The 13,058-nt window shown below is 45.0% G+C and overlaps 1 protein-coding gene across 2 annotated transcripts in view; it reads right to left on the reverse strand.

Moving 5' to 3' along the window:
- APC2 (APC regulator of WNT signaling pathway 2) overlaps window positions 1-13,058 on the reverse strand; it is a 423,162-nt gene that overhangs the window by 351,319 nt on the left and 58,785 nt on the right. For both annotated transcript variants that reach the window (XM_069646741.1, XM_069646740.1), the window contains exon 2: window positions 1,505-1,582. In XM_069646741.1, coding sequence (XP_069502842.1) covers window positions 1,505-1,510 — 6 coding nt within the window. In that variant the 5' untranslated portion in view covers window positions 1,511-1,582. The remainder of the gene's footprint in view (window positions 1-1,504; window positions 1,583-13,058) is intronic.

Raw genomic sequence — 13,058 nt, forward strand, 5'->3', positions numbered from 1 at the left:
GGGCATAGATCTTTATAATCAGAGAAACCTAAATGGAACACCAGGCGCAAACAGCCCTGCTTTCATAGTAATTCACAAGGGCAGGAAGCCCAAGATAATAGTAACATGTGCATCCTACTTGAAAGAAAAACGTACATGAGCTTTGGACCTTGTATCCATAGTAAATCACAGGGGCAAGGAGCCTACCTTCATAGTAACATGAAGGCGCAGAGGCACCAACCTTCACAGTAACAGATAGAGGCAAGGACGTATGGACCCTACTATCATAGTAAATTACAGGAGCAAGGAGCCTACCTTAATAGTAACATGAAGGAGCACAGGCACCCACCTTCATAAGAACAGAGGCAAGGATGCATGGAACACTGCATCCATAGTAAGTCACAGGGGCAAGATTCCTAGCTTCATAAGGAGCACAGGTACCAACCAACCTTCAAGGTAACAAGCAGAGGCAAGGACGTATGGACCCCTGCTTTCATAGTAAATCACAGCTGCAAGGAGCCTACCTTCATAGTAAGATGAAGGAGCACAGACAGCCAGCTTCATAATAACAGAGGAAAGGATGCATGGAACACTGCATCCATAGTAAGTCATAGGGGCAGGATTCCTAGCTTCATAAGGAGCACAGGAACCAACTTTCAGGGTAATAGACAGAGCAAGGACGTATGGAACCCTGCTTTCATAGTAAATCACAGCTGCAAGGAGCCTACCTTCATAGTAAGATGAAGGAGCACAGACAGCCAGCTTCATAATAACAGAGGAAAGGATGCATGGAACACTGCATCCATAGTAAGTCATAGGGGCAGGATTCCTAGCTTCATAAGGAGCACATGTACCAAATTTCATAGTAATAGAGGGGCAAGGACGTGTGGACCCTGCTTTCATAGTAAATCACAGCGGCAAGGAGCCTACCTTCATAAGGAGCACATGTACCGGCCCTCATAGTAACAGGGCCAAGGAGCCAAGAGCCTGCTTTCATAGTAACCCAGAGGGGCACAAAGACTCATTTTAAAATAGCACACTGGACCATACAGACTATCTCAAAAGCAACACACCAGAGCAGTGCACTCTTGTAATAACAAACAGGGGTTCAAAAGCTCCCTTTAAGTGTCGCACAGGAGCCCACAGTGTACTTTAGTAACATGAAGGAACACAGGCACCCACCTTCATAATAACAGAGGCAAAGGTGCATGGAACACTGCATCCATAGTAAGACACAGGGGCAAGGAGCCTACATTCATAGTAACAGACAGATGCAAGTGTCGCACAGGAGCCCACAGTGTACTTTAGTAACAACACACAGGCGTACAGACCAGTAGCAACCAAAACCTTCATATTAACATACAGGGGCACTGGGTCTTCACTGCAACAAATACGTGCAAAGCTCACACTTTGTTGTGAGACACAGGTGCAAAGAATTCTAGCCTCATATTAACACAAATTAGCAAAAAGGAGCACAGAATGATACCCTCATATTAACACAAAGGAGCACAGAGCTCCACAGTACCTTCATTCCAGATGTGCAACTCTGTGTAGGAGCAGCTGCTAGCCCAGAGCAAACCTCCACGTGTCTTCAGTCTTCATTCTAAAGAGAATTACGCTTGTTTTAGTAAAAACACACAGATACATACAAAGCTCAGTTTCAAATCTATGCATTTCAGGCACTAGGCAACATGCAGTTTGGGAGCCACCTTCCCTAGAGTCGCATCCAGGTTCTAATGCATCAGGGCCTTGCGTAGGAGACGCCGAACAAGTACCGCAAATCTGACTGAGCGTCGTCCTCAAGGGGGCAACTGGGGGCTCAGTGAGACAGAAAGTTAACAACCCCAGGGCTCAAGTCGAGGGAACACGCAAGCGGATGGCGCCTGCCTACTTTTTCAGAAAGTGGATGCCTACCTCGTGGGTGTTTGAGGATTGAAAAAGTTTTGCGCTCGTCAATTAGTTTCGTGTGTTGGCCCGCTTCAAACGGCTCGAAAGGAGAGATTTAAACCAGGATCAACAGGATTGGGGCCCAGAAATGTACCCAGAAGACTACATGAGGGTATGTTCAAGACACCCGTGAAATATCTCAATAGTATTTTGCCACCTTTTCTGGTCTACAAGTTGTGCACTTTTTATGCTTTGGGAGGAAAAACTACAGGAAACCATTCCCCCCACGGGTTATTTGTTTGGTCGTTCATGATTAATTTCATCAGAGTCCATAGTGTATTTATCAAGTATAATTTCTTGGATTGGGAAAGAGCAGTTGAATAAAATGTGCATGTTTCACTTTAAAATCTGTTCACTTGCTGCTATGTGGCTTGTCATTGCACACATTAGCGTCCTCCCACTTTGTTGTAGGGCTCGTGCCCTGCCTGACTCTGCGTGCAGCACGAAGCCCTGATGGGAGCAATACAGATCGAGAACCTGACTACAATGACAAGCATGGAATTCAGAGGAGAAAAAAACAACAAACACTTGTAGTATTGCTTTTGTAAAGCCGGTACACATTGCCATAGAGAAGGAGAGGAACATGTGGGAGGAGCTTCTTAACACTTTGGGGTCTTGAGATTTAAAGGAAACACTTTTGCTTCTTCTCCCACAGAAGATGAAGGCAAGGGTTGGAATCACTGATGCTGGGACTCAGTGTAGCGATGAAGGTCATATCTGCAGGTAGAGGCGGAAATATAGCTTTAAGGAAAGCACGGGTGGGTGTCATGGTTATAAGCGATTCCCTGTTGAGTGCTATGTTCTAGGGAACATGTTACAGTTTCTGAGGTCATTCTCAGCATTTCTCCAGTGAGGGCGTGGCCTTAAGTTGCAAGTCAGAAAGGGCTGAAGGCGGAGCTCTTCAAAGAACATAGCGCAGACCTAGAAGTGATGCTCCCGGTTTCATGGAATTTATTTTTGAACCATTTCAGTCTGTATTCCTCCATATTTATTTTTAGCTAATTTTACCTGTATTTATCCACATTTTACTTTTGCCATGTAAAAAAATAAGTTCTAACTAGTATCTCTCCACATTTATTTAAATGATAAACACCTTAGACTTTAGATTCATTTAACATGAAGCTCATGGAGCTGGGGTCTTGCGCAATACGTCAAGGTCTCCATACGTGCAATTTAAACAACTCAAAAAGGAAGGTGGTGGCTTTTTTCAACCTCTCATTTTGATCACTTTGCACAGCAACTGACCTGTAATGCGAGACTGGCAACTTAAACACACAACCAAAAGAAATGCTTTTCTGTTTTTTTCCAAATAAATACTGAAAGGTAACAGAAGGATATTCATTATTGTATTCATGTGTAAAAATCAGTAAAAACGGATAACAGGGAGCCAGCCTTACGTATAATCTGGGGGCCCGCCAAGTCTAGGTTGTCTGTGCCCTCCATTACCTGCATCTCCTTCATTCCCTCTCTCCATAGCCTTCTAACTGTACCCATAATATTCCAATCTTTGTACTGTATCGATAGTACTGTCTCCTATAACTCGATCCCCTTGTTGTACATTGGCTCGTTATTTCTCATCTCGATCTGCACTATTTAAACCCTATATATATATATATATATATATATATATATATATATATATATATATATATATATATATATGGACATAAAGAAAGTGGGAAAGATCATCGTAGCACATTTCTCATCTTTTGAGTTGGTCTAAATGGTCCCTTTTACTTAATGGGCCATTACCCCACCTGCACAACCATCTTCTCTTTCCCAGAAATGTAGATGTGAATAGACTCAATTTCTAGTCTCCGACTGGAGGCGTGGGTTCGGATCGCACCGCTGATATCTTTTTGTCGCTCCTCGAAATACTTGTGTATAGGCGCGCCATAAATAAAATATCATATCATTTGAGCCTTCTCTCTCAATAGACTGTGGAAGAACAAAGAGCTCAGAGTCACCCACTGTCAGGTACTGCACTATTCTGTTTCCAGATGCATGCTTATTATTCTGGTAGTGTGAACTTTGCTGTTATCTGGATGGTGGTTGTGAGGCTAGAGTAGCAACATGACTTTATCAAATCCATATAGTACATTTTCACGGCTACAGATTCACTGAAAGAAATACCAGAACCACAGAGCACATCACCAAAGATCTACAAATGATGGGGTGTTCGAGGATCTACGTCAATCCCCCCCACGATGAGCTAAACCACTGGGAACCCCAAAACTGCACCTCAGCAACCGTCTACTCATGTACAGGTGTTGGAGAAGGTGAAAAGGCCCAACCACCAAATGGGACGTCCCATATAGAAACCCACACCAAGCAGAGAGCTCTGTGGTAGCAGAGTCTACCCTGGGTGCTGCAGAAGAAAAGATGTATGTGACTGAACAATGTACCCCCATGAATACATTTGATTTTATATATAAGAACAATGCATTCAGATTACAATATCGGGTCCGATATTCGATTCTAAAAGTGAGAATCACATTATACAAGACCTCAACAAGTTGACACAGCAAATTGTGCCTAGATTTTCTTTCAATAAGCAAAATTCGACTTGGCTTCTAGAAAAATGCATCTAGAATCCTGCTTTGGGATGAAAGTTAAGAGTTGAAATTAAATGTTACAACATTACCGTAAATCTAGAAAACTGAGCAAAACTGCTGCCTAGTTTGCGGTTTTCAAAAGTATATCTTTTCAATATTTAACTTAAATGTTTAATCATTAATACATTACAATATACCCATCTTAAGAATACAAGTGGATTTATTAGCCACCTTGCAATGTAAAAAGGCTGAACTTTGTAAATGTTATATTTAGTACAATTGTGAAATCCAATCCAGGAATATCTCAAATTGATTTCTAAAGAAAAACAGGAAAGTATCTAAGAAAACACAATAAACCGCATTTTTCCCATGATCATGGCTATGGGTACACCAGATTTTACATTTCTACCTTCGCTATACAACTACACGTCCAACAACGCCGGTCTAATCAATCAATGAGTGTGCGTAAGAACTGTGGCGTTCTTTTACCACACAGCAAAATGCATCATTCGTTGATCAATATGTATGACTAGGAGGTAATCTTAGATGAAAGAATTTGCTGCAAGACTATACTGAGAACGGTACAACTGAAAAAGGCTTATTCACCACTCATGTATTCATCTTTAAAAGACGGTGCTGGTGTTCAGTTTGAAGGAACATTTTTACACAAATTCAGGATTGTTCGTCAATTAACGTAGAGCCACACCATTTTGCAGAAAGGTTTTTTTAACTGCTGGTTGTTTATTTGAAATGTACTTGTCTCGATTGTCAAACCAAACTGCCTACAATGAATGCCAGTGAGAACTAATATTGACTATTTTCCCAATACCTCGAATCTTAGAGGAAGGCTGAGAGATCAACTGTCCCACCACTGGGTGGGCGATGAAGAGAATGCAGTAGGAAAAATAGTGACAGAGCCCGAAAGAGAGGCTGAGGAGTTAAGGCAATTCTTCAGAAGGGGGAGGAACTGTAAACCCGTTCCATAAATACACAATAAGAGAAGATTCACACAATATATCTGTACAAATATATTCTTCTTAATAAAATTGTGAAAAAACAGTAAGAATATATCTGTAAAAATATATTCTTGTTAATAAAGTTGTTAAAACAGTAAGAGTAACTTCTAAGAAGAACAGAAAATAACAGAAACCATGAGTCACACAGGGTCATGTAATTTTTCAACAAGTCCGCTAAGAGTTTCCATGTGAATTCACCGCACAAGAAAACATTGTTTTGGTGAAAAATGCTTTTTTCTCCCAGTAAATACCCCCCATCACATATTCCTGAACCAGTGTAAACTTATAAAGCAACTCCAGTCCCAACATATGTGGGCAAAGAGGTGGATAGTGGGGAAAAATGAAGTGTTTTCCTGTGCAATGTTTTGCTGGTGCAATGAAACCAACGTGTTACCTACAAAGTCCAACTGGACTTTTGCAGTGAGGTTCACAGTCCCCAGCATTGCACTAACCCCAGCCGCAGGTTTGTTGAACGGCCCAGTAGAGGTCAATGATCCAATAGAAGTCGATGGAGGAAATTACAAGAACTGTACACTGGGACATACAAAATATCAGAGCTCAAAGCTGATCCTGAGAAGCAATAAAGAACTCCACTAAGAGCTCCCAATACCAAAAACAACTCACCAAAAGGCCAATATACAGAGATGAGATCTGATGTCAGCAGCCAAAGAGTTTGCCGTTCCCATATTGATAGGCAAAGTCTGCAGATAAAGATCCTAGACTTCAAAGGATGGAACTGGGACCCCTAAGTAGGAAAGGGAACCCCAATGAAGAGATATTGATGATGAAAGCATCCCAGAGCAACACTGACTCTGAGATTGCAGAGAGGGATTTCTGGAGCAGTAGTTGAAGAGAAAGTCATCAATGAAGGACCCTTCAGTTAGAAGAGAGCAGAGGAGAGTCCAGGAAGAATCAAGGGACCCAAAAGATGAGGGGAAGCTGTGTAAATAACTGGAGTATCTCGCTCTTAAAGCACCCACATAACAGTATCCCAGCATAGTAGCTGGAGAGGTGGTTGTTGCCCACTAGATGGGGTAGGCCGGCAACAGAAGAACCTCACCTCAAATGACAAATGCATCATGTGAAATCAACAGACGCCACAGATGCAAACTAGATGCGAAAAGCATTACAGCAGCGTTAGGAGGGTTTTTGCACAATAGTGAATCCATCAGGAGCCACAGGTTACGGTTGCAACACAGTGCATCAGGACATGCCACTGCAGGTTACCACACTGTCAGGATGGTACCAGGGTGCCACTACATAGTTCATGCATCAGAGACAGTCTTTATTATCAGCAACAGCCAAAACAGACTTCTTGAAGCTTGGCTCCATGGTCAACCAGTCAAGGCAAATCCTAGAAGTTCAAAGGTGCACAAAAAAAAGTCCCATGGAAAATGAAGATTGCACCAAGTTCCTTCTGGTCACAATACAAGTAGAGGATCACCGTCAGGATTTCCAGAGCCCAAGAGACTATGATGCAGAACATATATTGCCATCTTTTGATAAGTCCTTCTTATAGGCGCTTCATGATCATATCGCATAAACCTGTTGTACGGAGTTTGTTAGACCTATCAGCAGTTTAGTTTATGGTACCACTCTATCCTGGCCCTTTGACTACAAAATAAGATGGTTATAGATGATGATCCTTTAAAATAGCTCACTTATTACCTCCAGAGCTGAACAAACAACCAGAAAATAGGCAACATCTCTTCACCCGCAAACCAATCCTCTTGTGGTGTTCCACGAGGGTCCACAATCTTGCCTTGGTTGTTCAGCTCCTATAATAAACCATTGTCAGACCTAATTTAGACATTCACAGAAACCTATATTTTATACGCTGATGGCTTGCAAATTATCCTTGATATTCCACCTGCAGGAAATACCTCGGCGAAGATCATAAATTGCATTTTATCTATCCAGGATTGAGCCGTTGACAACCAACTGTGTTTGAACGTTAACAAAACAGAAAGTATTTGTTTTGCTATCCCGTCGCAAAGCAGCTTTATATTTTATTCCCAGAGTCATTGACATCACTTCCTGCTCAGGGATCAAATGTTCTGTTTTCAACAAGTCAGTGCTGCCTCTAAAAAACACATTTTCAACTCCATGTGCTTAGGAGAATCACATTATAGAAATGACATAGTCCGGTCTAGACTGGACTGCTTTAGGACCTTGTATAGGCCTGGACGAAGGTCTGTGCACTTCATTTCCTCTGTGCGGAATCGTCTACATTGGCACCTTATAGATCAACATATCATACTCAAGAATGGAATGGAAAAGGTATTTATAGAGCGCAGATCCGAAGATCCAAGCAAAAAGATGCACCTGGGCACAGTTGGTATTTAATGATTTACGATCACTGAAAAAGGTGGGGTTTAAGCTTCTTCCTAAACACCTCCAGTGATTCCACTCTCCTTCATTCAAATGAAAGGTTATTCCAAAGCTGCAGAGCCTTGCATGAGAAACATCTGATCCCATAGCGAACTGATTTAGCGGATGGGACCACAAGTAGGTGTCCCTCCGAGGACCTCAGCTGTCGACCTGGTTGATATGGGAACAATTTTAGCTGAAACGTAGGCTGGCGCCAAAGCATTAAACCATTAATGCATTGGACTGTGCATCAACCACAAGAAAATAACACTCCTTCGGCAATCTTACCCGAACCCCAGCCTCATCAAACACAATCCTAGGAAGAATCTATGCTCTGTGTCTCAAAAACCTCTTCTTTGCCCTTTGGGCAGACATAACTTTCTAGAAGGTAGAACTTTGCCAGTCTTTGGAGCAAATAATTGAAACTCCCTTTCCCTGGAAATCCGAGAGGAAAAATCTTTCCCAGATTCTAAAAGAAACTTAAAGTGCTTTTCTGCGTGCTATAGACCTGAGTCTGGAGAGTACTTTTTCTCTGTATTATGCAATACTCCAGACCACTAATGAGCAATGTACATTTATGTACTGTGATTCTTAATCTTGTGACACCTTTTGTGTTATGTCTCGCTCCGCCTATAGTATACACTGACTGCTGACTTACGGTCTCTGTTTGCCCTGCCTTTGCAAAAGCACCTCAAAGCGGTTTGCTGTGATCTGATGCTATGGAAATAGTCCACACAAAAAAATCACCAACAAAGTTATGGTGGATTTAAAAAGGCTTGAAATAAACTTTCACCTAAAATGTGAAAGTAGAATAATCAATTTGAGCCAAGTTACACATTCCACAACGCCACCTAGTAGCCTTCTCTGGAAGTTCACCTCCAGTTCAGAGCCACATCGCAAGGTATTGTGGGTATACAAATTAGCCCAAATGCAAGCCTTTTGCTCCAGGAAATTGTCTTTTTCTTAGAGGACAGTGCTACTTTATACATAGCTTTATGAACCAAAGGCATTTCTCAAGGCTGCCAGACAACCACATACCTGGTTTCACCCCTTATTAGTGATCATCAGTGCAGTATAGTTTGACAGCCTTAAGGTCTACCACAAGACCATACTACGCTGATGATCATTTGAGAGCACTGCTACTCAGGTCTAAAATGCCTTACTTATATTGTTAGGGATCATGTAAAAAACACATTTCCAACACAATGACCAAACGCAAGGCAGTCTCAATGCCTACTCCGCGCAAACATTTAAAAAAAATCATTGGCTGCCAAGGCCCTAACTACAGCTCTCCATCGGGCCATCTGCCACTGGTAGAGGCAAATACAAGGAATCATTGTAGGCTCCTCCCACTCCCGCAGTTAAGTGGTTTTGACAGCGCCACGTAGCCCCTTGGGGATAATGGTATAAGGATCACAACATTGGGCTAGACATGGTGGGGTGAGGTAATAACTGTAATGCTTTTACCAAAATGCTACAGAGAGAGAACAAGAGCTGATTTGTTTATTTTGGGGGTTTTCATAGCACACACACCAAGGGAAAACCCGTTTTGTAGCACCACCAACATAGGTGCATCACAGCAACTTAAGGGAAATATGGCGCAAGCAAAGCGGATATTCGTTAAAATAGCAAGAAAAAAACCTGAGGCCGGAAACAACGATTCCGAAAAAATGCTTTCAATTCTTGTCACTTTTTTCTTTTTTGAATGTGGGTGCAGACCCCCTGCACCTCCCCACCCCCAAGCCCCACCCTTACCCAACACACTATTAATTTAAAAACGGTACAAAAATCTGCACAAATTCGTCCCAAAAAATGCGATGTTTTCGGCCACAGTTTTTTCAGGTTTGTTTATTTGACACGATACCAGCAAAGTGCCATTTACATTTGTGCCTTTTGTGTTCTGTGTGCATTGGTGGGCACACTCCCTGCTCGCCTCTTGCGCTGCTGGTGAGGCAGGTGAGTGTTGGCCTTTGTAGCCCTTCCTGGGCTTGAAATTATCTTGTGGGCCTTTTCAGTCATGTGCCGTGCGCCACTGATATTCTTCTCCCAATCCCTCCCACTTCCCTCTTCCTGTTTCTTCCCTCCTCCCGCCTCCCTTCCCGCCCCCTCTTTGATTGGCCCCCTGCTGGTCCTCGCTGACCTCCGCAGGGTAGCCCTCTGCCGGGCAGCCCCTGTGGCTAAGGGCCCCAAGGCAAAGGGCGGCTCTAACTGAGGTGGCTCTGGCCAGTGTCTGCAGGTGTCTGCAGGGGAAGCCAGTTGCCAGCCGTCAACCATCTGTGACTATGGCAGGTAAGAGTGGTCCTGGTTAGGTTCTGAGCCTCTCTCTACCCAGCAAACGTGACCATTTAGCAAACTCTCAAAACTTAGTTGTTTAACTCCTGTTTTGGAATTGCATTGTGAAAGTATTTAAAATTGCATTGTGAAACATAGGCTTTTTTCCCTCTATTCATGACTCCCAAACCTAGGTGTGTTTTCTCCTGTCTTTAATATTGCATTGGGATTGTCCTTTAAATCTGAGTGTCTGTCGTCTTGTCCAACTGTTCCAACTTGTCTTGCCTCTCTATGTCTCGTCTGCTTGCACCCTGCCCTGTGTCCTTCCCTAGTGTTCTCCCCTTCCCTCCCCCTTCCTCTTCTCTCCTCTTCATACCTACTCTATGGTGCTCTCTGTTTCCTATATTCTCTATCGACTATCCTGCTCTCCTCACTAAATCTGGTAGGAAGAAGTTTAAAAAGGACATCCTGGTCTCCAACCCAGGCCTCCCTATCGCTGACACCTATACCAGTGCCTCCTCCAGGCAAACTTTCACCGACATCCTCTTTGTCGTCCCTCACCTGACCTATTGACCCTACATATGGTCTTGGTGCTTTCTCTTTTCTCTTCTTCTCCCATTAATGGTGGCACCCGGTGGGAGGCCCGCCTGGCCTCCTTCCACTCCTCTAAGGTCATCATTACTGTTTACGTGAATGGCACCGTCTTGGTCCAAGGCCCTCGGGCTAACCTTCTCCTCTTCGATAGACGATTCCCGCGCCTCATCAATTTAATTTCTTCTCCTGCTGTCCCCTCTCCCCCCTCCACGGCTTCCTCGCCTCCGCCTGCTGCCTCCTCCTTGGCTACCTTTCCCCTCTGCTCCTTCCCTTTCTGTCCCCCCCGCAGGCTTCTTCTACAACTCTGCATGGTGTACCTCTGATTTGTACCCCTCCCCGGAAGTCTTTCAAGGACGGCAACCTTCTCCATATTGCCGTTCATAACTCGCGCTCAGCTGTCAAGCACTCTTCTGACATCAGCCGCCTTCTGGAGGAACGTGACCTCTATGTCCTCGGTCTCACCGAGACATGGTTCACGGCCAGCTCTGTCACGAACTTTGACACTCTCCTCCCTAATGGCTACAAGATCCTCTCCGCGCCCAGGTCCAACCGTTCCAGAGAGGGTGTAGCCCTGATCTTCCCTGAGTGGATTCCTGCCTCTGTCATTCCTACGCAGGCCTACTCCTCTTTTCAATGCCTCGTCTGCAGACTCTCTCTCTCCCCTAGCCATTCCCTTACTGTGGCTACAATCTACCGGCCACCTGGTCAGATCTCCTCCTTCCTCTCTGAGTGGGCAGACCTCTCCTCTTCCCTCCTAGTCTCGACCACACAACTCCTCCTTCTTGGGGACTTCAACATCCACCTGGATGCCTCCTGTCCTTCCTCTGGACTCTTTTGTGACCTTTGCGACTCTCTCTCACTCTCTATTCTCCCCTCTGGCCCGACTCACTCTACAGGGCACACTCTGGATGTTCTGATCTCCTCAGACCTTCCCCTTTCCATCCCTCACACCACTCCTCTCTCCTTGAGTGATCACTTTCTCCTTTCCTCCCAGCTCACCCTCTCTTCCGCCTCAGGCCAAGCCAACTCCATCATTGCCACCCACCTTTTCGGTCATCCGACCCATGAAGCGCGTGTCAGTTGAGGATTTCGCCGCCACTTTCTCACCCCCTACTCCCCCTTTGTCTGACTCACACCCTGACACAGCTCTTTCCATGCTCCACTCTGCTATATCTGATACTCTTGATGTTCTTGCCCCTGTCATGAGGATCTGCCTGAAGCCCAAAGCCAAGTGCAACTCCTGGTACGACTCAGACCTTGTCACCCTTAAACGCAAGTGCAGGGTGGCTGAGAGGAAATGGTGTGCTTCATGTACATCCTCTGACAAACTGGCCTGCCGCCTGCTCCAAAGGCAATGCCGGATCTCTGTCCGCACCAAGAAGAGAGCTGACATCCAAGCCTGCGTCTCTGCAGCATCTAACAACTCGGCTGAACTCTTTAAAATCTGCAAGGAACTGGCCCATCCTGCCGCAGTCTCTACCTCTCCAGTCCCTTCACAGGCCCTCTGCATGGCACTGGCTGCTCATATTATCTCTAAAACTCAGGACACCCTGTTCTCTCTCTCCTCCTCTCACCTTCCTCCCTCTACTCCCTGCTCTTCCTCTGGCCCTTCTTCGGCCACCTCTCCTCCCTCCTTCTCTGCCTTTCCCCTGTTCTCCCCAGAAGAGGTTTCTAGACAAGTCCGATCTATGAAAGTCTCCTCAAAACAGGTTCATCCCTGTTCCTCCAAAACCATCAAGGACCACATTGACACCCTGCCTCCTGCCCTGTCCGACTTCTGCAACCACTCCATCATTGGAGTCTTCCCTTCCACCCTAAAGCACTCCCTGATGCACCCTCTTCTCAAGAAACCTTCTGCCAACCCATCCTGCCCGGCTAACTATCGCCCAATCTCCATCATTCCTTTCCTGGGAAAACTCTTGGAAAAGCTGGCCATCTGCCAGCTCAGTTTTCACACTGAATCTGTTAGTTGTCTCCACGATCATCAGTCTGGCTTCAGAGCTGCCAGAAGCACGGAAACTGTTCTACTGAACATCCGTGAAGACCTGCTCTCCAACCTTGATTCCAACACCCCCTGTGTCGTCATCTTGCTTGATCTCTCTTCTGCCTTTGACACAGTCAACCATGCCATCCTGCTCAACCGTCTCCGTGACAACCTGGGGACCACCGGTAAGGCCTTGGCGTGGCTGACTTCTTTCCTCTCTGATCAACCCCCCCAGGTTCAACTTCGGTTCTTCCTCTCCTCTCTCTCCATCTCTACCTTTGGTGGTCCCTAGGGGTCTAACCCCTCTCCCTGGGTGTTAAACCAATACCTGGCACTTCTTGC

Source organism: Ambystoma mexicanum, chromosome 1p (assembly GCF_040938575.1).
Source record: "Ambystoma mexicanum isolate Mex_15411 chromosome 1p, UKY_AmexF1_1, whole genome shotgun sequence".
Taxonomy (NCBI): Eukaryota; Metazoa; Chordata; class Amphibia; order Caudata; family Ambystomatidae; genus Ambystoma; species Ambystoma mexicanum.